A 21865-nucleotide genomic window follows, 5' to 3' on the forward strand; every position below is an offset into this window, starting at 1 on the left:
TACTTAACTTCATTATTGGAATTCATCAAACCATTCTAGTAAAAAATTTCAGAAAATTCAACCTGAGGTAGTTATATAAAATTACAGCTTATCATTTAAAATGTTACATAGTTTTGTAATGGAGAGTATCCAGTGCTTTTTACACATAGGACATTACTGTTTTATGGAAATAAAAAACAGTTTGTTGTCTGTAATGCAATTATTTTGACTGTAACAATCTACAGCTTATGTTTAAAGGAACACTCCAGAACAGGGCAAGTTTCATCTGTCTGAATAACATCCAGCTCTTGGACACTACACCATCAGAGCCACAAGGTTTTTGCTCCGTAGAAGAATTCATCTGCACTGATGGACAGTTGATAGAGCCTGGATCAGCCTGTGACTCTCACCCAGATTGTTCAGATGGCAGCGACGAGGGTCCTGCAGCCTGCTGTAAGTGAATTACATTGCTTTAGAAGGATATTGTGCTGAAGAGTATTGTGAAACCTAAACAGGTCTATCCAAGAAATGGCTAGAAAACTTAGTTATTACTTATATAGCTTATTTTCCCCAGAATTTTTAATGATGTACAGGTTAGGTCACAGCATTTTCTGTCATGTATTTTTCTTTTTCCCATTGCTTTCTATTTATCTCTCTTGACTCAGCAATATGTTTTGGATCCACACAGTAACTTTTTAAATGTCTGCAGAAATGTAACATTTGCATATTTCTGCTTAAATGTATTCCCTACATACGATGTTTATAACCTCTACTTCCCCAGTTCAGGAGGAATTAAAATCTGCCTTGGGATTCTTTGTTTTAACACTTTTCTAATTTAGACTGTAAGGTATTAACAAAATGCATTAGGTGATGTGATATTTGCATATGTTTAACCCTGTATGTCAGACACTAAACATTGGCATTGTGTAGCTGAAAGATGAACGAATAGCCTAGTTATAGCCAGTATTTTAAAGAAAGATCACAGTTGGACTCAATCTAGAGAATATTGCTTCCATTGTGCTCATGTGAATGGATCAGAAAAACTGGAGAGTGGACAGAAGCAAGAAAAGTCAGAATGGTCTGGGGATCTCAACATTGTCCTTTGTGGTACCTTCAGAATTAGGGTGCTCAGGCAAATGCTGACAGGAGGTCCAGCCAGTGCAGAACCCTAGCACTGCCTAGCACTCCTCTGTCCTACTGCCACTGCAGTTACCTTTGGTTTACTATGTAGCACTGATTCTCCACTAACCCTTAGTGTATTTTAAATTAAAGAAAGTACCACATTCAGTTGAACCTGAGACAGGGATTTTGTGCTTTACTCTGTTGAGGCATTTGCAGGTTAAAGATGTGAACTTTTGCTGGAGCAGTGTTCAAAAGTATATTCATCCTCTCAAAAAAGTATGAAAAAAGTGCTAAAATATGAGGAATTCACAGTAGTTGTGTGTTGCTCTGACTGACTAAGAACAAAGAAAAGAAAAAAAAATAGCCATCTTTAAAATAACAATAACTGTTTCCAAGGTGGGTCCATTTTAACGGCTAATATTAGTCCTGGATACTTCATACACACCTTTTCAGGAAAGAGGACCCTAAAGGTGGAATTTATCTCTTCAGCAGTTTGTTTGGCTTAGAAAATTCATCTTTCTGACAGTTTCTACAGTCTTGAAGAAAAGAGACACAAAGGAAAAATCATCCTTTATTTCTGTTCTTTGTTCTTTTCCTCCAATTATGTACATTTTCCACATGATATTGAAATTGTCCTCCATGCTATTCAGTGCACTACAGTCATTCACATTAATTTTCAGTAAAAAATTCCTATCTCGTACAGTAGTGCATATTTTAGCCTCTATTCTTTTAGATACTTTAGCATCTATCCTTGGACACATCCTCAGTACTCTCCTTTGATGAAGTACTGTTATGTGCTGAAAGAGCTGACAGATCTCCGGACTGAATGAACACAAAGACAGACAGCTGATAATTAATAATGTGAAAGATTTCCCTCTTCTTTGAGGTTTTTCTTTGCTTCATTTTAATGGGGAAGGGAAAATATCTCTCCTTGCTGGTGTTATCATGGCATGAATGGTCTTACAATAACACAGTTGATTACAAGAATAAGTATACATATTTTTTCAATGTTTCTTAAACTTTCTTTTTGATCTCTGCCCATTTGTATATGAATATGTATTTAAGTAGAAGACTCTTGGATCTGTCTCAAAAAATTAGGAATTTATCTAGGAAATGCTTACATACATGAGCAATCACCTTTATTTGAGTAGTTTTACTGAAATTAATGAATCTAATGAAGTGAGAAATTGTAAAATTAATGGTTTTAGTATTAAATTCTAAATTTTCATTATGTCTTGACACCACTTATTTGAGATCAATTCTAAATTTCTTATTTCACAGTGACTAATAATAAAAGATCAAAAACTAGTTAACATATTCAAAACAGAGAAAGTGGGATACAGTACTTAGAGCGTTTGAAGGATTAAAAACTTGTCTTTCATGCTGATGTCTTTTCTTTATTTCCTACATAATGTAAAGGAAGTTTTGCACTACATGCCATGCAAAATATTTCAAGCAATATATTTACTCTTACTATACATTATTCATACATAACATATGCAATACATATAATAAACTTCACAAATGAATAAGCAGCTAGGAATCTTAGCAACCTGGCAAGAAATCTAGGAAGTGCTTCCTATTTTCAAGTGATACTACACTTTGATACAGTGGTGTTTCTGGAAACTGCCTACTTATCAACATTCACGTAAATTCAAAATGATTGTGGAGTGGATCATCGTACAGCAGTTTCTGAAAGAATGTCACCTTCCATTTAGCCTAATTAGAAACTTTCTTAAAACACCTGTCTTTATCTCTTCTGGTTTTAATTTAGCATCTCTATTATTAGCTTAAATATTCTCAGCCTTTCATAGCATGTGTATAATTTATTAATAGAAAATATACAGAATGAAGGAAACTTGTATAATTTTAAATCTTTGTACCTTTTACTGCATTTCATTTACGGTATAGCAATTTACAATGGCAAATTCTTGAAAACTTCTATAGCAGTTGAACACGTATGCAAATCTTTTCATTACCATTCATCTTTAAAGTAGACTGGAGTATTTTTCAGGCTGAAACATTTTTTTTACTACATATTTATGTTTCCTGTGACACATTAATTGTCTGGAATTGTGAGTGTCTGTCCATCAATCTTGTACGTACATGTTGAGAAAAAGAAGCTGCATCCGTATTATTTTCAGACTTCTTCCCTGCGTATGACCACTGTGTAGCATTGCCCTTGTCTTTCATCAGAACAGTTGACTCAAAGTAAGCATGTCCTCTGCAGACCAGGTGTTGACATGAGTTTCTTTGAACAGCACCGGTACAGTTACCTAAGCAAGATAACTGTAGTTTCAGAAAGAGATGAGGACAACTCACCTGAGGGACTAGGGTGTTACGAGAGATTTGTCTAATGCCTTATGATATGTGGAAGTTCAGGCTACATGACCTATGGCCATCTGTGATCTTTCTGCATTAATCCTATAGTAAACTCTGGATAAATAAAACTAACCATAAACTGATAGGGCATGAACATGGATAATCAGTCAAAAGTACAAGATTGATGGACAGACACTGTCTCTGTCACTGATGGACAGACAGACAATGTCTCCTTCTCTGGAGACATTCAAAACCCGCCTGGACATGTTCCTGTGCAACCTCACCTAGGTGTTCCTGCTCCAGCAGGGGGATTGGACTAGATGATCTTTTGAGGTCCCTTCCAATCCCAAACATACTGTGATACTGTGATACTGTGAAAAGGTATGCGTGTAGCTCTTCCCTTTCCCAAAATGACAATAAATGTTAGCCAGAAATGACAAAATATTAATTACAAAGTAATCACACAGATACGTTTTGGTCATTGATCACACAGATAGTTTATACTACAAATTCCATAGGAGCTTGAGTGCTGCCACCCTAAGTGAGGACAGGAGCTCTCCTCATTCAATACTGTTTGTCAGGGAAACACCAACCTGATAAGACAAGCTGTGTGTCCTCAGTTCTGTTCCTTTGATTGAGCTGCCAGAGTAGGATTGAAAAGCTTGATCTAGTTGCAGGTTAGTAAAGTTGAAGCAACGTTAATTGGCTGGTAACCCAGCCTAGCTGACAGGACTGCTTTGTTCTTCCCCCAGGAGAATCAAGAGGAGCTGGGATGGATGGAGTAAGCTAGTCAAAGAGAAACATTTCCATTTAACCTCCCAATGATCTTGGAATATGTACTTTGTTTCCTGCTTCCTTTTTTTTTGTTTTTAATAAATAGATAAATGTCCAAAAATGAGAATTAACTGCTTTTGCAGTAGAAAAATCCTTATGCAGTCTGAATCCAGTGAAATCTTCCCAGTGAAATCAAAACCATAACCTCTGACGGGAAGAGGTACAGGAGGAAAGGGCATGAGATACCAGAAATATGCTTTAGCTCTGTTTAACTTAACTGCAGTATGACTCAGAAAATATAGGTTGTACAGGCAATTATTTGCCAACTATGGATAGTAAAACATTCCCTAAAATCACCTGAAGTTTCAAATAAAAATGTAAAAAAGGGCTGTGAATAACAAAAATCGTGCACTGTTTAGGGGGAAAGGAATACTTTTCAGAGTATATTATTGTTCAAGCAATGAAAAAATACACTGAGAAACTGTCTCATTTGAGTTTTAGTCAAAGCAAAGATCTTTTTTTCAAGCTTGATTAAACATTTACAAGCACCCCTTAAGTTTTCAGAATTAATTATGGATAAAATTTAAGTGAAAGTCTAAACAGCTGGGTTTCACTCACATTTATAGCCTATTTATTTGCTCCCTAGCATATTTATGCTTTTAAAAATAAAGTATCACTTCCATAAACTACATATGGTGGAACACTTGGTCTTGGTAAGTGACTCAGGCCCATTGTCTCTGTATGATTGGATGTTTTTATAGGGCTTATAATTTTAAAAGCATAGTTGTGATATAAAAAGGAAAAATAGCAGCATCTAAAATGTGTTCAACATTATCACATTTAGCAAACTAGAGCAACATTTTTTTATTTTTCGCCTCCCTGCCCCCCCAAAAAAAAACCCAACCCACCAAATACACAAAATACCCAACAACAAAAGCCATACCAAAACAAAACCAAAACAAACCACCAAAAACCAAATACCGTGAATGTTTTTTCTACCTTTAAAATTGTGTTTGGACTACAATGAAATTTGAAAAAAATGACTGGGCAAAATAATTTGACTCGGAATTGTCTTTTTATATGTGCCTGTCTTTTTTTTTTTTTTTCTTACTGCTCATATATTCAACCTAACAGATGATGTTTATACATTTCTTTCTAAGTACATAGCATTAGAATAAATTATACTAGTGGCTACCAGTGTAAGAAATTATGATTTCACCAGACTTCTCTCTTTCCTGTTGAGCATCAAGGGCAGTGATGGGCTCTGTCTGACCACAGCCTGCTGCTTCGCAGGTTCTTTTAGTATATGGTTTGCAAATGTAGCCTCAATAGTCAGCTTTTCACTATGAGCCAGTGAAAAAAACTGAGCCTGGTATTGAGCCACATTAGATGACAACAAATCTGGTGTCATCAGTACATGAAAGATATTGTTCTTCATATTGTGATACAGGTTCTTCTCATGGTCCTATGTAGCTTTGTTTACATAAAAACAACAATTAAAAAAAACCCCAGATAACCTAATAAAAAATTCCTAAGCTACATACCTTATTGAGCTGTAAAATATGAATCATTAGTACCACCTTGATTTCCCTTTCATATCTAAACCATTATTTCAATTTTCACCAGCCATTTTCCTTCCAGGAACAGGTTTTTGGTTGCTTAGTTTACGTTACAGTGAGTTCTTTGTCTCCGTGTAGTCATTTATTGATGTCTTTTTGGATATGCATGCAGTCACTGCAGTCAGCTTCTTACATGAAAACCTTTTGTGGGGTTTAGGGAGGACATAGGAAAGAAATGTTTAAGCAAAGAATGTTTGCTTTTTGGTGTCACATTGGTTCTCTCAAGACTGCTTAGCTAAGGAAAGCACAATGCCTAGGCATAGTATTAATTATCATACAGTGAAACAGCTTAGTCTTAGATATCAATTTGCATATTCTACCTTAATGTATTAGGAATTGAAGTCTAATTAACAAGATACCTTGTCAAAAGCATGAGAATTCTGTAATTAAAGACATTAAACAAGTTTCATGTTTAACTAAAATATTGCACTAAACAGAAAAGCATGCTTCATTTAATTTTAATGTATATAGTAAATCCAGATAAAATATACTGATATTTGTGATTTATTTTGTATCTTAGGATTTAAGTGCTTAAATAATGGGTTTGTACCAAGAAGGCCTTCACTATGGAGCTTTACTACCCTGGTGCTTCAATAAAGATGCATTTAATTTTAGTTTTGTACAATCTGAAAATTGGAGTAATATGTATAATCATGCCTGAGGCTGATATGGTAGGATAAGTGTACTATGAAGTCTGGAAAGTGCCAAATATAGTTCAAAAACAATTTTTACAATTGCAATAAGTGACTCAAAGAGTTACGTGTGGCTCTTTGAGAAGCTGTTCTGTACTAGGAAAGAAAACACTCAGATTATACTATTTTCTCATCAAAATAATTAGTTTCTCTGAAAAAATGAAAGAGTGTGTGAGATTTTTATACAGCTTAAGTTGTTCTAATCCATACCAACTAAGAAAATGGGGTTTTACTTCGTAATAAAAGTTTCTAGGAGACGTAAATGATTCATAAACTTAAATCTAATTTTCAAAAAGAAAGTGAAAGCTTCATTTATCTTTACTTTCAGCATATTTAAAGCACTAAATACATTTGGATTTTTTCCACATAGTCATAATTAAATTTCTAATAAAATTAATCTTTTAAAAAATATTACTTCCATAATCTACCAGCAGCCTACATACAGGTCTCATCTTTAATACAATATAGAGTATTCTGTCATAGATGATTTACTTTGTGCTTCTGAGTTTGATTGAGAAGGTCTGGCCTGATCTGTTACTGGTATTTTTGGAACCTTTTGTCCATCTGAATAACCTGGATTTCAGTGAAACATACCGGTGCTTCTTGAAGACTTGTTCTTGAAGAACATTCAAATACAAAATAGCCATAGGTCTGGCATTAAACTGTTGCATTTAGTTCAGCTTAACGATATCTTATTGTTGTTCTTATTCCAACAGCTAATTACACTATATGTGATTTTGAGACTGACCTCTGTGGGTGGAAGCCACTAAGCATAGGTGATGCCAACTGGAACGTAATGAAAGAACAGGCTCCTCCTGACAGGAGACTCCCTGGCAGAGGTCATACAACTGATACTGGACATGGTGAGATTTCCATTTATCTATCTATCTATCTATCTATCTATCTATCTATCTATCTATCTATCTATCTATTTGTTTATTTATTATTTATTTATTTTCCTTCTGTGTGTGGTGAGTAGTTGTACTTGTAAATGGTGACAGACTGATAATAAAAACTGATTTGAAAGGGATGCTACATAGTATGTATACAACATAGTTAAAGTGTTACAGAAAGCTAGTCTTCCAGGGATGCTCTTTCTTAGGTTTGATTTGGTTACTATGCCTTTGAGGTATGAGATTTGATGCGGCTATTATTTCTTTGAGATACTGACCTTTGAACTGGCATAGATAAGTTTGTTAACGTATATCATAAGCATTTTTGTACTCAATATTCACACAAGGGCAATTCTTGAAAATATTATTTGGACAAAAAAATACTGTGTCTTTTTGTAAAGTACAGATAAATCAGTCAGTTTCGTATAGGAAAAATATAGTGAGTGTGATATCCTTTGAGTAGTTGTTCTTCCTTTAGCCCATAGTTGCTATACAATGCATTCAGCTGGAAAAATTGTATTCCAGCTGTAGGGTGTTTTAAAGTATTTTTCTGAAGTGAAATTGTTACTACAGAATACTGTATAAAACTAAAACTGCCTAGCATGTTTGTCACTGTAAAATATTATTGACAAATATTCTGTCACTTTAATTTTATTAAAATGTATCCGTTACACTGTTCCCAGTGGAAATTAGACTACTTTGAAATCTGGGTTACTCTCTAATATCCCTTAAAGTTAAATTTTTTAAATTATGCATTTTGTCTTACAGGCAGACCTCCACATGTTAAAGGAATGTGAAAAATTAAGTATTCCACCTTGACAATTCAAAAAAATAGAGAAATTCTAGGATTAAAATTTACCTGAGCAAAACCTAGTGGGGCATGAGTATGTGTGTGCATGCTATATAGTAACTCTAACTGTACAGTCAAATGTCCTTTTCTCCACTGGTCCCCGAGTGATGTGCAGCAAAGTTACCATTCACTTTTTCAGCAGCTATTTGATATTTGATTTTGTTCTCTTTCTAGAGTGGCACTGGATCTACATTATTGCATTTTTTGCAAACATTACAGTGTCACAGCTTCTGAACTCTCACAGCTCCAGAGAAGGGCAATGATATGACTATGTCTTTCCCATGTGTGTTATTCGAGATGCTGCTGAGATCTGAGGTATAATATGGCCATAATGAAGGCTGCTGGAAGAAACATCTGCTCTGCATCCTAAGCAGCATGTTAAATTATCCCATATGGAACTATGTGCTGCTGCACTTCAGCTGCTTTGATACCTGAATCATTACAAGTTAGGTTCACATTTTCATTTGTTGCTGCAGGTTAAAGCCTCTCTGTCAAGTGGATCTTGAGGTTCCCATGCAGCATCTCTCAAGCCCAGTAATACTGCATTCCCCATATAAGTTAGTGCAAAGGTGTTTCTCAGGTGTTTTTTTTTTCCCATCTAGCATTGTGGCTGCTTCAACCACATCACTGCTTTAGAGTTAGGCTTCCAGAATTTCAGCAAGTTTTTGCCAACATTAAATCAAGGTCCTTCAGGTTGCAACAGTTGCTTATGATACTGCACAGTGTTCGTCTGTCTTCTCACCTGGGGAGGGCAGCAGCAAATTTTGATTAATGAAGATGTGAACAAGGCTACTGTTACGCCTCATCTGCGAATTAAAAGAGGATCCTTTGAAGTACCCTTGCGTTCCAAAGAGAGGAGCTGCCCTCGCGCTGTGCAGCGCAGCACGTCTGTTTGCACAAGGAGCTGTAACGGTCACCTCTTTGTGCCAGCCTTGCTAAAGTGATGGGATTATTCATGTGGGGCTGGACCTAACCCTCTGCTTCATTATGTATCCATGGGAAATAAATGGCCGAGGAGTATGACTGTGGCAGCACAATAGCTGATTTTCCAAGATGTAAGGCAATATGTGTAATATCAATGTGCAAACAAGACTGAGCCTTTAGTGTTGTTTTGCATAGACTTTCATGAAAAAGTCTTGGTATTCAGTGAAGGCAGCACTGACGGCATTCAAAATATGCTGCTTTAGGGCCCCTTGAAGATGTTTATCCTTCCCTACCTTTGTCTGAAGCACATCTGCTGCAGTTCAAATCCAAAGGCAGTTCGTTTGCCAGAGTTCAGATTAGATCTTTAATTAAGCTTTCATCCCCACTAGCACAGGCAACAATGTGAAGTCTGTGGACCCCATGAGAAAATATAGCTTATTCCATTGGCTCCCATGGTCTGCAATATTGTTAGCATGCTTAAAACTGGCTGGGTTGCACTGAGATTGAATACTGTACCCTAAAGGAAATTTCTTTTTGTTCTAAATTCTGTTTCAAACATTATTTAAGCCAATTAAAATGTGTCCTTTAGGGATCCCAGCTGAGGTCTATGCTGTTTGATCTCCAGGGTGCTCTGTGTTGCAGCTCCTGCAATCCCTACACTCACCTCAGCCTGTGCAGAGAGGAAAAGGGCACTGTGCTGATGGGAAGTAGTTATAGTGTTTGGAGGATGGAGGTCTTAAGGTTTTTGCCTAAAGAAGGCAGATAAAATACTTCCAGTAGGCCTGCATAGTAAATCACTCACAGAAGCAGCGTCTGAACATGTTTTGCAGTGCTCAGTATTTACTTCCTCAGGTTGAAGTACTTACAGGTACCAAGAAAAGGTCTTTGTAGCAATGGCTGCCCAGATACTCCTTTTTCCTTTCCTCACTTTCTTTATCTTTGGAGTCAGTCATGTTAATTTTACTGTGGAGGAAAGAGTGAGGAGCATTTAACAATTCTATTTTGTCTTTGCCTACATAGATGCCAGTTGTCACAGCCTGTCACAACACCCTCCTTGTTATCCACAGAGAATGAACTGACAGCAAAGTTGTTTCATTTGTTTACATTTATGAATAAGTTTTATGTGCCTCACAGAGCACATAGTTAGCTCTCTAAGGTAGCTGTTTGCCGTGGAAGCATAATATATTCCTCATATTTCTTTGATTTTTGTTTACAGGAGCATTCATTTACTTCAGTGGATCACATCAGATGAACACAAAGATGTCCATGTCTCATCTGGGGAGCCCTCTCCTTGTCAAGCTGTCCCATGGACTTTCTTGCTGTCAGGTAACAGTTTGATATTAACTGTCCCCACCTTTGTAAGCTATCACTCACCTGATGTGCAGATATGGTATTTTTCATGCTGTAAGTGTTGCTGCAGAAAAACTGGCTCAATTTCAATACCAGTAGAAGGAGTTACAGACTAATTCTTGTGAGGAGGAAGATGCAGCAGGCTTCTTACTGCTTTACTGCCAAATTGTTTTATGTGATCATTATGCACAGAATCACAGAGTAGTTTGTATTGGAAGGGACCTTCAAAGGCCATTTAATCCAACCCTCCTGCCATGACCAGGGGCATCTTCTACCATATCAGGTTGGTCAGACCCCCGTCCAGCCTGGCCTTGAATGTCTCCAGGAATGGGGCATCTACCACATCTCAGGGCAATCTGTTCCAGCATTTTACCACCCTCATTGTAAAAAAAAAAATTCCTTGTATTTAGCCTGAATCTCCCCTGCTTTAGTTAAAAACCATTACTCCTTGTTCTATTGCAATAGACCCTGATAAAAAAATCTGTCCTCATCTTTCTTATAGGCCCCTTTTAAGTACTGAAAGGCTGTAATAAGGTCTCCCTGGAACCTTCTCTTCCCCAGGCTTTTCCTTCTAAAGCATCCACCGGGTGACTCAGGTTTAAGTGTGCTTCAGGTTTTTGTATGCTGTGACAAACACAGCTGGACAGCAATATCAGGGCCATATAGACTCACAGCCTGCCTTTTGAGCACAAGCTGGTAAAGAGTCACACTGTTGTCTGCAGGCAGGAAAGACTTGCACATCCAGCGTCCCATACCAGGAGACCTGTGGTCTGAAGTCGCTATGTATATTAACTATGTTGGTGTGACCTGAGAGAGTTAGCTACCATGCTCTAGACACATACTAAATTTCAACTGATGGTTTCAGGAGGGTGCAGTACTTCAGAGTTTACTTTGAAGTGTTTTTTTTGTCAAATGTCTTGTGGACAAGAGGAATGGAAAAGAAACCAGCCAGGATGCTGTTTGATGTGAGAAACTAGAAAAGGTACCTAGAGAAAATGAGTCAGGAGGATTAAAATATTGAAAAATTTTAAATGAAAAATGAAAATACAGTTTTATAATGAGGATGTTGGAATTTTTGACAAAATATGTACAAAGACATATACTAAATGTATATATTATTAAAGAACATAATGCAAAAAACATTCCTAACTCTATTTTTTTTATCCTTTTGGCCACTGAATAAAATGAATAGATGCTGCACAATTTTATGAGTTTTTCTTTGTTTTCTGTTCTGTAACTTTTCATAGCTTATGCCATGTTAGGCAGAAGCTAAGTTGTGCAAGTTATGGTGCTATATTTTTTCTGCTGCTGCATAATGCCTCCTGATTTGAGAAGTCACATAAAAGAAAAGGAAAACATGGGGAAAGCTTGCCAAAAGAATTTTATTGTGTTCCATGACAAAGAAAGTCTTCAGAGAAATAAAATAAAATTTAGACCGGTTGCTTAATTTTTTGGACTCTATGTAGAATAGAAACTGTAATTTCACTTAGAAGAAACTTTTTTTAAAAATAAAAATGTCAGAAAACAATATGCAGTACTTATAAGGCCCAACAAGTAGCAGAAGTTTATTCCAGCAGAACCTAGGCTTCTTAGGTTTTTTTCTAGAGTATGGGGCCTGAAACAAGTGTTGGCTCAGATAAATTTCTTTTACTTGAGACTGTAGCTGACTTTGACTGGGCACATCAATGAGTTGCCAGAGGTCAGCTGAGTGGTTGCAACTTGTAGCTGAGGAGTAAAAGCTTCTTAAACAATTTAAGAACAGAACCCAGCTGTCATTTAATGCACTGTCTCAGTTCTGAATCTTCACATGGCTCTTAGTGTTGTAAAGAATTAGACATAAAATAAATGCAGAATGAAATAAATCAAAATGCTGCTGCAGGGAACATGGAAGGCCTCTCAGCATCCCATCAGCATCCTGCATGTTGCATTATCCCTGGGATACCAGCAGCCTTTGTATGCTCAGTGCATTTGTTCAGGAAGTTTCAAATCTATTTTGTAGACTTTGATACTGAGTAGATAAGCACCCTTCAGGTTCAGATTAACTTATCTCAGAACCCCTAAAGGCAAACTGGGTACAACTGGTATGTGAATCAATGAATCATTCTAGTTAGATCTATTGCAGAGTTTGATCTGCAATCAAAATAAATACAAATGCAGCAGGGATGCACATACATTTCTCTAGTTCAAAGTCAGAATAGAAACCATTTTAGAGTATGTACATATGGAATGTATTTATAAAATTCCCAGAATCAACAAAAACTAGGGCAAGTTCTTATCCAGCTATATGTGTTTGAAAAGAGACTCTTTCCGAAGACTGGAAGCCTGGCTTTCTGCCACATTTTCACTGCAGACTTTTATTTCTCGGAAAGAGAAAGGAGTATGGGTTGCTCATTAGGATGTGTGTTGGTGTGTTATGCTCTCTGCGTATAAATGTGAGATGTTGCCCTCTGTTGGATGTCCCACTGAGACGATAAAAGGATCTACATAAAGAGATCTATGTTTATTAATAGCTTTACAAGTTCTTTGGCTCTCATTGTTGGAAAAAAAAAAAAAGAAAGAAAGAAAGAAAGAAAATTGGTGTTGAGGGATAACAGTTTTATATTGTGCCTTACTGGCTAACTGAAGCTTAGAATTAACTTCTTTCTGAAGCTCCTTGTAGCTGAGTCTTTTCTGTAGAAGTCAGCTAAGAAACATCTTTATTTAGCTCAAGGTTTTGGAGTTGTAGAAGCAAATTTCTAGTCCTAGCTCTGTTTATGACTCGTTAATAGACTCAGTAGTCATTGTAAAGAGGGACGGTAATTTTATTTCTTATGCAATGAAAACACAGATTTGTTTAAAAAACTGTTTTATAAATATAAATCTTATGTCTAGATTGTTTAGCGTACAGTTCTTCAGACAGCTGATTTTGAAAAGTGTTTGTATACCTTCTGCTTTGTATCCCTTAAACTTTCTGGTGGGGAAAAATGTTACATGAAAGTATTTCAATTTAGTAATAAATCTTGAGATTATGGTATATAATACAATATTTAGTGAGTGGGAAGAAAAAGCGACAGTATGAGAAATGGAGAGAGCAAGTCCACCACCCATGAAGCCAGAAGACATTAAAAAGTGAGTTGTAACAAAACCTCTATGTAACACAAGCAAAAAGAAACCCTTCATACATAGCGATGTTTCATCTTTGGTGTATTTGCCAATTTCATGAATTAAATTCAGAGCCAGAAGTGAAAGGTAGTGAGTCCATATGCATGATGGTTTTATCGGTCAGTGATTTTAATGTAAATTAATCAGTCCTGTTCTTCCTCTTCTTTGGCATGCTAAGGGTCTATACTTTTAATGGAGATACTAAAGTGATAATTTATTGAAGGAAAGACTCCTCTCAGGGTCTGGTTACCTGTAAACTACTACTTCCCTTAAGAAAAAAAAAATCTCCTGGGGACAAATGAGGAGAGGTGTGGAAGGGGACATTGGCTGGGACACAGCTGGAGATGTGCCCCCAGGAGGAGGTGGTCCATGCTCATAGGTATGGCTCTGAGAGAACTGCACCTGTGGGGGACCTATGTTCAGGGACACCCTCAAGGAACTGTGACCAACGCAGAGGGACTGTGGCCTGTAAAAGCCCTGAGCTGAAGCAGGGGAAGAAGAGGAAGAAGAGTAAGAAGCAATGAGCAGAGTAGGGCAACATAGAGGGAGCACCAGAAAGAAACTGTTACTCACATGCCCAACCTCCTGCTCCACCTGTTGCCTCACCAAAGGAATTGGGCCAGACTGAGTGTAACCTGCAGCAAAAATTAGGAAAATTAAGATTAGGAAGGTGGCAGGCTAAGTGTTTGATGTAAACTGGACTGGGGAAGCGGGGGGAAAATTGTTTGGTCAAGTTTGTGTTTAAGTGTGTTTTTATGAGTGTGGTGGTGGTTGGTGGTGGTTGATTGGTTGGGGTATTTTGTGTGGGTTTTTTTGTTTGTTTGTGTGGGGGTTTTGTGTGTGTGGTGTGGTTTTGTTTGTTTGTTTGTTTGTTTGTTTGTTTGTTTTTTTCTCTCAGTAGGACAACCAGTGATTAGAAGTTTATGCTAATTCACAATAAATTAAATTGACTGAAAACTACATCACCACTCTGAGGCTGATTTGCCTGTTACAGTCCCTAATATAATGCTTTTCCATGACCTGTAGAACCTATTGTGTCAGCTGTCTTGCTCAAATAAAATATTTGAATTGTTTCATGTCTAATTGAAAAGCTGGCTAACACATGCATCTTTGTTTGTCCTGAGGTTAAAGATGAGTTTTCACTTATTTGTTATTGTCTTGCAAAAAAATACATATGTTTCATTTGGTTGCTAGCTCAAAATGGCCTGTATTCTTTAACTCTGTTTAAAAGATGAGGTAATATGAAAAAATAAAAGGAAACTTTCTCTCTGTAGTGTGGTGATCCAAGATTCACAGTGTAAGATCATATGAAGATGTGCAGACAACTGAGTGGGAAGAGCTATCTTTACGGCTCTTGTTTTGCCTTCACGAAGATTCAAGTATTATTAAGGATTTTGCAGGGAAGTAAGGAGTCTGCAATTGAAGAAATTTTAGTATTTCACCATGTGAAGAAGGAGGAAAGACTCATGTTTCTTCCCTGCAGTTCTCGGTTCATTTTATTTTGTCTGTGTAGTATTTATATTAAAAAAAATATTAAATGCATCAGGTTTACTCTATATTGCCAGTAGAGGCATAGTGGACTGGGATTCTCAGTTTTCTGGTCTTTTCTGCTTGGCAAACAGGTTTTTCTAGCCTCGTCCTCCTGCAGTCATATTTTTTCTTCCTATATATTGGTCAATTCACTTGTTTTAGGAGAGCAATAGGTTATTTTAAGCATCTGTTTTGAGATAATTTTCACATGTATTGATTGTGGAAATAGAAGACCATAAGGTTTCTTTCATAAAAGCACCTTGACTGTTGCCCTTCTAAGATAAAAATATTTATGAAGCTGTCCTATATTCATCATTTGGAAAGAAAAATAATCTTTGGGATTACTAAACTAAAAAGAGTTAAGAGGGGTCATATTAGCTGGTCTTCATCAGTTGATAGGCATGAGTTAAAAGTAAGTTTTAAAAATAAGCTTTACTTTTAATCTTGGTTTTATCTTTGGTCATAATACTACTCCTCAGCATGCCATAGTTTCACATATGTCTTTTATACCCAGGCTGTTTTGAGATCGGTCATGTCATTCTGCATTATAATGTACATATATGAGTTGGTACTGAATGTACTGCAGATCAATGATGTTGTTTTTAATGTGTTTCATTAAAAACTCTTTCAACAGGTAAGGTTTTGGTACCGGTTATCTCAGGATTCACAGCTTTCTGTCTTTAAGAGAACTGCACTGGATGGAAGTTTGGAAAAATTGCATGACATTTCAGGATTGCCTGAGATGCAGTGGACAAAAGTGAATATACCTGTAGAAAGTGCAGCTGCGGACTTACCTTTTCAGGTAATTAAAAATTACATTTACATTGCTTTCAAAAAGTTGCTTTCATATGACCTGTAGAACTAATTTTCTTTCATTATAACTACAAAATAGAACTTATTTAATGCTCATTATAAAAATAACTTCATTTAGCTTTTTAAATAGATGTGCCTATTAAAGAACACTGCCATTGTTTCAGTATTGTATGCATTAGAATAACCTTTTGGTAATAAAAGTCAAGTAGCACCACATGTTGTTGACTTCCCAAAGCATAATATACATGAAAATAATTAAATGGTGGTGTAAACCATCACATTTGGTAACCTTGAATAATTAATATAAAAAGGTGTGTAACTTTTAATGGTTCCAGCAGGAAGATGATTCATTCATGTAGTGATGGTTTTTACCAGTTCAGATTGAAGCAAGGTCACCTGAGTTGCATAGCTTCACATAAGTGAAGTTATTTATGACTTTGACAGTTGAGGAGTGAATTTCCAGCTTAGATCAATTCTTAATGACAGTTTTTGCTGTCTAGTATTCCAAGTTGCTTGTAGACAGTATTTACTTCCTGAGTAGATGAGGTAAATTATAAAGGAATATATATATCTACGTGTGTGTGTATTTTTATCACGTCACCTTTAATGAACTAATTTATTTATTTGTCTTTACAGATTATTTTACAAGCTACTGTTCTTACAGCAAATGCTACTGTTGCTGTTGATGACATCAGTATAACAAAGGAATGTGGAGTCGTGAATAAACCTCTTCCAGGTGCCAGTCAGAAAAGTGAAGGCAAGTTCTATGGTTTTCAATATATTTTTCCCAATGCCTGTTATGTGTGACTGTGATTAGACTGACAACTTCAGGGGACACCTGTAAAAATGTAGGGGATAATCTGAGGAAAAAGTCCATCTGCTGTTAGACACCATCTATAATGAGAACTCTGGCCTTGTGTTATGCACTGGCTGCTATAAGTAATTTGCACTAGTTCTGGGAAGTATGCTGTGGTGGGAGTTTTTAGATACTACTTACTATGTAGTACCTGCTCACATTCACACTTGGATGCAGAGATAGAAGCAAAGCATTGTACATCTTCCACCAAATGCCACCTCATTATCTTTAAGGCAAGAGAGTGCACCCATAATTACTGACAAATACCTAACAAACAGTAAGTTCCCACCAAACTTGTCTGTTTACTCACACTCTGTAATCTTGAAGTGTAAACAGATGGAAACAAAATAACTGTAACCTTCTGACTACTGTTTCTGGTCCTCTTGACTGTTAATGACTTTTCTGAAACGGCATGGACATATATGCATCCAGCAGTAATACTGATGGGTTATACCCAGCAGATATCTGAATTTCTTCTTTACTGGAAAATTTAAAGGCATGATAGAAAACTTCAGTGTCATGTTTTTAAGACTTCTCTGATCCCTGTATACAGTCTGAGTGATGGTAGCTGGTTATGTGAAGAAACATTGATTTTCTTCAATTATTTTCCCCTAAAACTCCCCTATTTACCCATCAGTCACAAGGGTGTTACTTTCAGAAGGGAGTCCTTTGTCTAAAAAAAGTTCTGTCTAGATAGCAGTATGACTATCTAAATAAATTAAGTTAAACAAAAAAGTTGAAAAGTGTGTCATTCCTCTCAGTTGCTACCTTTCCAGAAATCTAGTGAAGTAAAACCAGTACTTCTCAGCTTTATTTCCCTCGTTCATTGAAATATGAAGTGTTTTCTAATGTGTAGTTTGGGGTGCAAGCTAGTTTGCACAAGATCATCATGTTTACACAACATCAAACTTCTGGCTTCTTGGAACATTCATTGTGAGCGGAATGCAGAGAAACCACCATTACAGCAGAAAGCTCTCCTGAGAACCGCTCCTGACTGTGGGGCAAACAGCAGGCTGTTGTACACAGCACCTTGCCCCCCAGCTGCAGCCTGCCCCTTTGACTACAAGGGGGTTTTGATAATTTTTCACACCAATGTTTGAATATCGTGGAGAATAATATATAGTGTAAGAGTATCAGACATTAATATCAGCTGTGTTTCTTATCAGTTGTGATATAATCTGGCTCACTTCATAGGTGATACTACGTTCCAGATATTGTGTGCATTACTATATTCGAAGACAAAAAAGCGTATCTTAAAATTTTATATATGTGTGTGTTTTTACTTATATTTTCTTTTCTGATTTTTAAGGGAAAACAGAATTTGCTGATGCTAATTCTTCATCTTTTCACTGTCCACTGGGGTATTTTTCATGCGGGAATGGACAATGTATTTCATTTGACAAATGTTGTGATTTTACACTTGACTGTTCAAATAACTGTGATGAAGCCATGTGCCGTAAGTGAAAATTTTAAAAAATCTATGTTTTTAGGCTCCTATGATTACATTTTTTTGGTCCTATTTCCCAGGCTTTCCTGACTTCAGAAATGTTGTAATTTGATTAAAAGCAAAAGTTCTTGAGAAATAGTTATTTCATTTTGATTCTATTCTGATTTTCCCCCTTTTTATTTTCTGTAGCAACTACTTCCCTCTTAGCATCAAAACCAGAAAAAAAGGCCTTTGATTAATTATTTAGTAGAAAGAATTACTTAAAATATTTTATTTTATAACTTTTCATACACTAAATATCAGGCACAGTGTTATACTGAATAAAGTCTTAATCTGTAAGAGATTAGAACCTGATTCAGGAAGGCATGGTAAAATAAACCAAACAAAAGTCATGCTCACATTCTTGCCCATGTGTTCTCACACATACAAAATTAAGATTAAAAAAAAAAGAAAAAAAAAAAAGAGAGGAAAATATGTTGCACTTGTACAAATTTGGTAAATTCTGTGGCACCACTGTGTAAGATACTTTTCTAAAACTGTAGATGGTCCTGCAATATACCTGAGAAACAGTGAGATAGAAAATGTTAAAAATGCAGTGGTCACAGACTTGTGTTCAAATTGTGTGTTTTATATACTTAATTTTGATGTGAAGATGCCACTGATAAAAAAAGCATCTGTGCACAGACATGGTCACAGATAAAGTTTAGGTTGTGTCAACATTTTCTGTTTGGATGCACTGTGACTCCTGTCTGGGTCATGTGCCCTGGTTTGCTGTGCATGGAAACTAAGATACAGAGTCATATAAATGGAGGTGATGCATTGTGGAGTCCCTCTGCAATGTACAGTCAGGAGAGAGCTTGCAAATATTCTGGGACCTCTAATATGTAGCTTAAAAAAATCTTTTAGACGTGTTCAGTTACTTGCTCTGCATAAGAAATTGTTATACTTTCCATATTTGAAAATGAATGTCTTTTTCATTGAAATGTGCTATAGAAGTCATGATGCATTTTCAAAGCTAGCTGCCATGAACAATATTGAGTATATTTCCTTTTTTTAGTTTAAATAGAAGATGATGGGTTCTAGCATTCCCACAAATAACAGAAATGCAGTAGACAAGATACTTATAGTATATTCTGACTGCACTATGTTACGTATCACGAAGACTAAACTTCTTCACAGGTGCTAATACAATACAAAATCCATGTTCATGTTCTATAGTTTTTATTAGGAAATTTGAGAGGCGTTGCTCAGATAAACAAAAATCCATTTAACTTTCAGCTGATAAAAAAAATAATGACAGCTTCCATTAGTATTCATGCAATTTCTCTACACTTTCAACATCCAGTCTTTCTTGGCTAAAGCACTGGTGTCCAGTGTTTTAGTTATTTAGAATGTTTTGTATCCCAACTATACAGAACTTGAAGTTAGGAAACTGAGTTATCTTTTATTAGATAAGTTTTTTATTAGCTAAGACCAGAAATAACTATCAAAGTTTCCCTAGGTAGAATATCTTTCCTCTTATGGAATAGATGGAAGATAGGGGAAAAATTCTGCTGTTACCATAGAATAGATGAGGTTGTCAGGGACCTCTGAGGACCATCCAGTTTACCCCTCTGCTCAAAGCAGGGTACACTGAAGCAGGATGCCCAAGACCTTACACAGTTGAGTTCTGAATATCTCTGAGAATCGAGGATATGCAGCTGCTCAGGGCAACCTGTTCCAGTGTTAAATCACCCTTACGGTGCAACAAGTAGTGCATCTCATTTTGCTTGACCCCACTGAGAAGAGGTTTACTGCTTTACTCCCACCCTGCTCACATTACTCATATTTAAACTCTCATTACACTCTTTTGCATTTTGATTTGCTTCGTGTTTTTTTGTACTTTTCTTCAAAATGTGCTTACGCATCCCATGTAGTATTGGGTTCTGATAATCTGCATTGCTCTCTTGTTACCCTTCCTACGCTCAAATAGTGGGATTTTGTTCTCTGACCAAATAATAACACTTCCAAATCAATAGTCTAATTAAAAACATTCTAAACAAATTTAGTTGCATGCAGCATCTCTTTCACTGCTCTGGGATAAGAGTTAACTGGTAACTTTTAATCAAGAATACTAAAATGGATTGTGTTCACTGCAAATATGATAATTTATATTTCAAAACACCCTTTGTTTGAGGTATTCAGCCTGTATTTCCATTTTGACATTGTATCTAAAAGTGAAGACAAATGTCCAGTTAGGTGTCCTAGATATCCTTAATCACAAGCTTTCTATATGGCAATGCCTTTTCTTCTTCTCTAATTATATGACTGAAGAAAATTTTGCTGTACCTGTCTCACTTGTCCAGACTATACGTGAACAATTCTATGCCAAAAGTTAAACTATGGAGTTGTTATAAGTGTATTTATGGTGATCTTTGCTCAAAATATATTGCTTACTTATAAATCGTTGTACTGCTGAGTTGACTCAGTGTGTGTTAACACTGCTGCTTGTAGTGTGGGAAGCAGAATGTAGGAACACAAATGTCTCTGCAAGTAATTGGCATGTTGAGTATTGCTAAGCAATAAATTTACCTTTCACCATGTTAGTCTGGTAGCCTGCGGCACTAGAATATCTCTTATTAATCTTCCATAAATGGTATTTCACCATCTTTGTGTTTACTTCTTTTTTAATAACTATCACAGTATTCCAGTCATGACAGGATGGCAGAAATCCATCCTTGTACCATTACTTTCTACATTTTATTATATAAATTCATGCAATTGTATGTAAACATTACATTTTTCTCAGTCACTTTTCCTAATTTCTTAGCTTGGCTAAGCACAGATGTTTTGTTGACTTTACCACCTACAACTACCTTGTTCCTTTCATCAATATTGACACTTTTTTCCCATGATGTTCCATCTGCTGGTGATTGTATGCTCCTTAACCTTGTTAATTTAAGTTTTTCATCTCAATATGAGAAGCAGGCAAGGATATTACATGGACTTAAAATATCTTTCTAAACATTTTTCATTTAAATCTTTCTATTTTATATTCCAGTGACGTGATTTACTTAGATGCTTGGGTCTACCAAGTACACTAAACAAGCAGAGACTCCATGCAATTTGCTTGTCTCACAGGATCATCTCTTCAGTCATCTCTTGATTTTTATTATCTCTCAAATGAGTTCTTTCTGTCAGGACTGAAAGAATTTACTCAAAATCTTCGCTTCTCAGAGTGTCTTTCTTATTTCAGTGTAGGTTTCCCACTTCTTGGAGGACACTATCTTTCTCACTTCTCTTCATATACAGGAGGGTCAGTAAATTTGTTTGTTCCACTGACATCCTCTTTGGTCTTAGGTCCACATTTATGTTGTTGATCCTGACACATGATGACATTATTCTTTCTTCAAGATTTCTAGTTGCATTTTACAAAAATATATGTCCTGTTGAGAAAAATATAAGCTATTAAATGTTCTCTTTCTTCAGTGCCACTACTACTGACTGTTAGTTCACAGCTTTTCTTCAACAGCTGGACAATTTAGTATGGCTGTAAATCTATAATATATAACTT

General features: G+C 36.2%; 1 protein-coding gene across 1 annotated transcript in view; it reads left to right on the forward strand.

Moving 5' to 3' along the window:
• MALRD1 (MAM and LDL receptor class A domain containing 1) overlaps positions 1-21865 on the forward strand; it is a gene marked incomplete at both ends in the record, with an annotated part of 293532 nt that overhangs the window by 75460 nt on the left and 196207 nt on the right. The window contains 5 exons of the mRNA XM_082044615.1: positions 225-432; positions 7225-7371; positions 10392-10501; positions 15831-15998; positions 16646-16760. Of these exons, the coding sequence (XP_081900741.1) occupies positions 225-432; positions 7225-7371; positions 10392-10501; positions 15831-15998; positions 16646-16760 (748 nt within the window). The remainder of the gene's footprint in view (positions 1-224; positions 433-7224; positions 7372-10391; positions 10502-15830; positions 15999-16645; positions 16761-21865) is intronic.

Source organism: Streptopelia decaocto (genome assembly GCF_964273445.1).
Source record: "Streptopelia decaocto genome assembly, chromosome: 2".
In the NCBI taxonomy this organism is placed as follows: Eukaryota; Metazoa; Chordata; class Aves; order Columbiformes; family Columbidae; genus Streptopelia; species Streptopelia decaocto.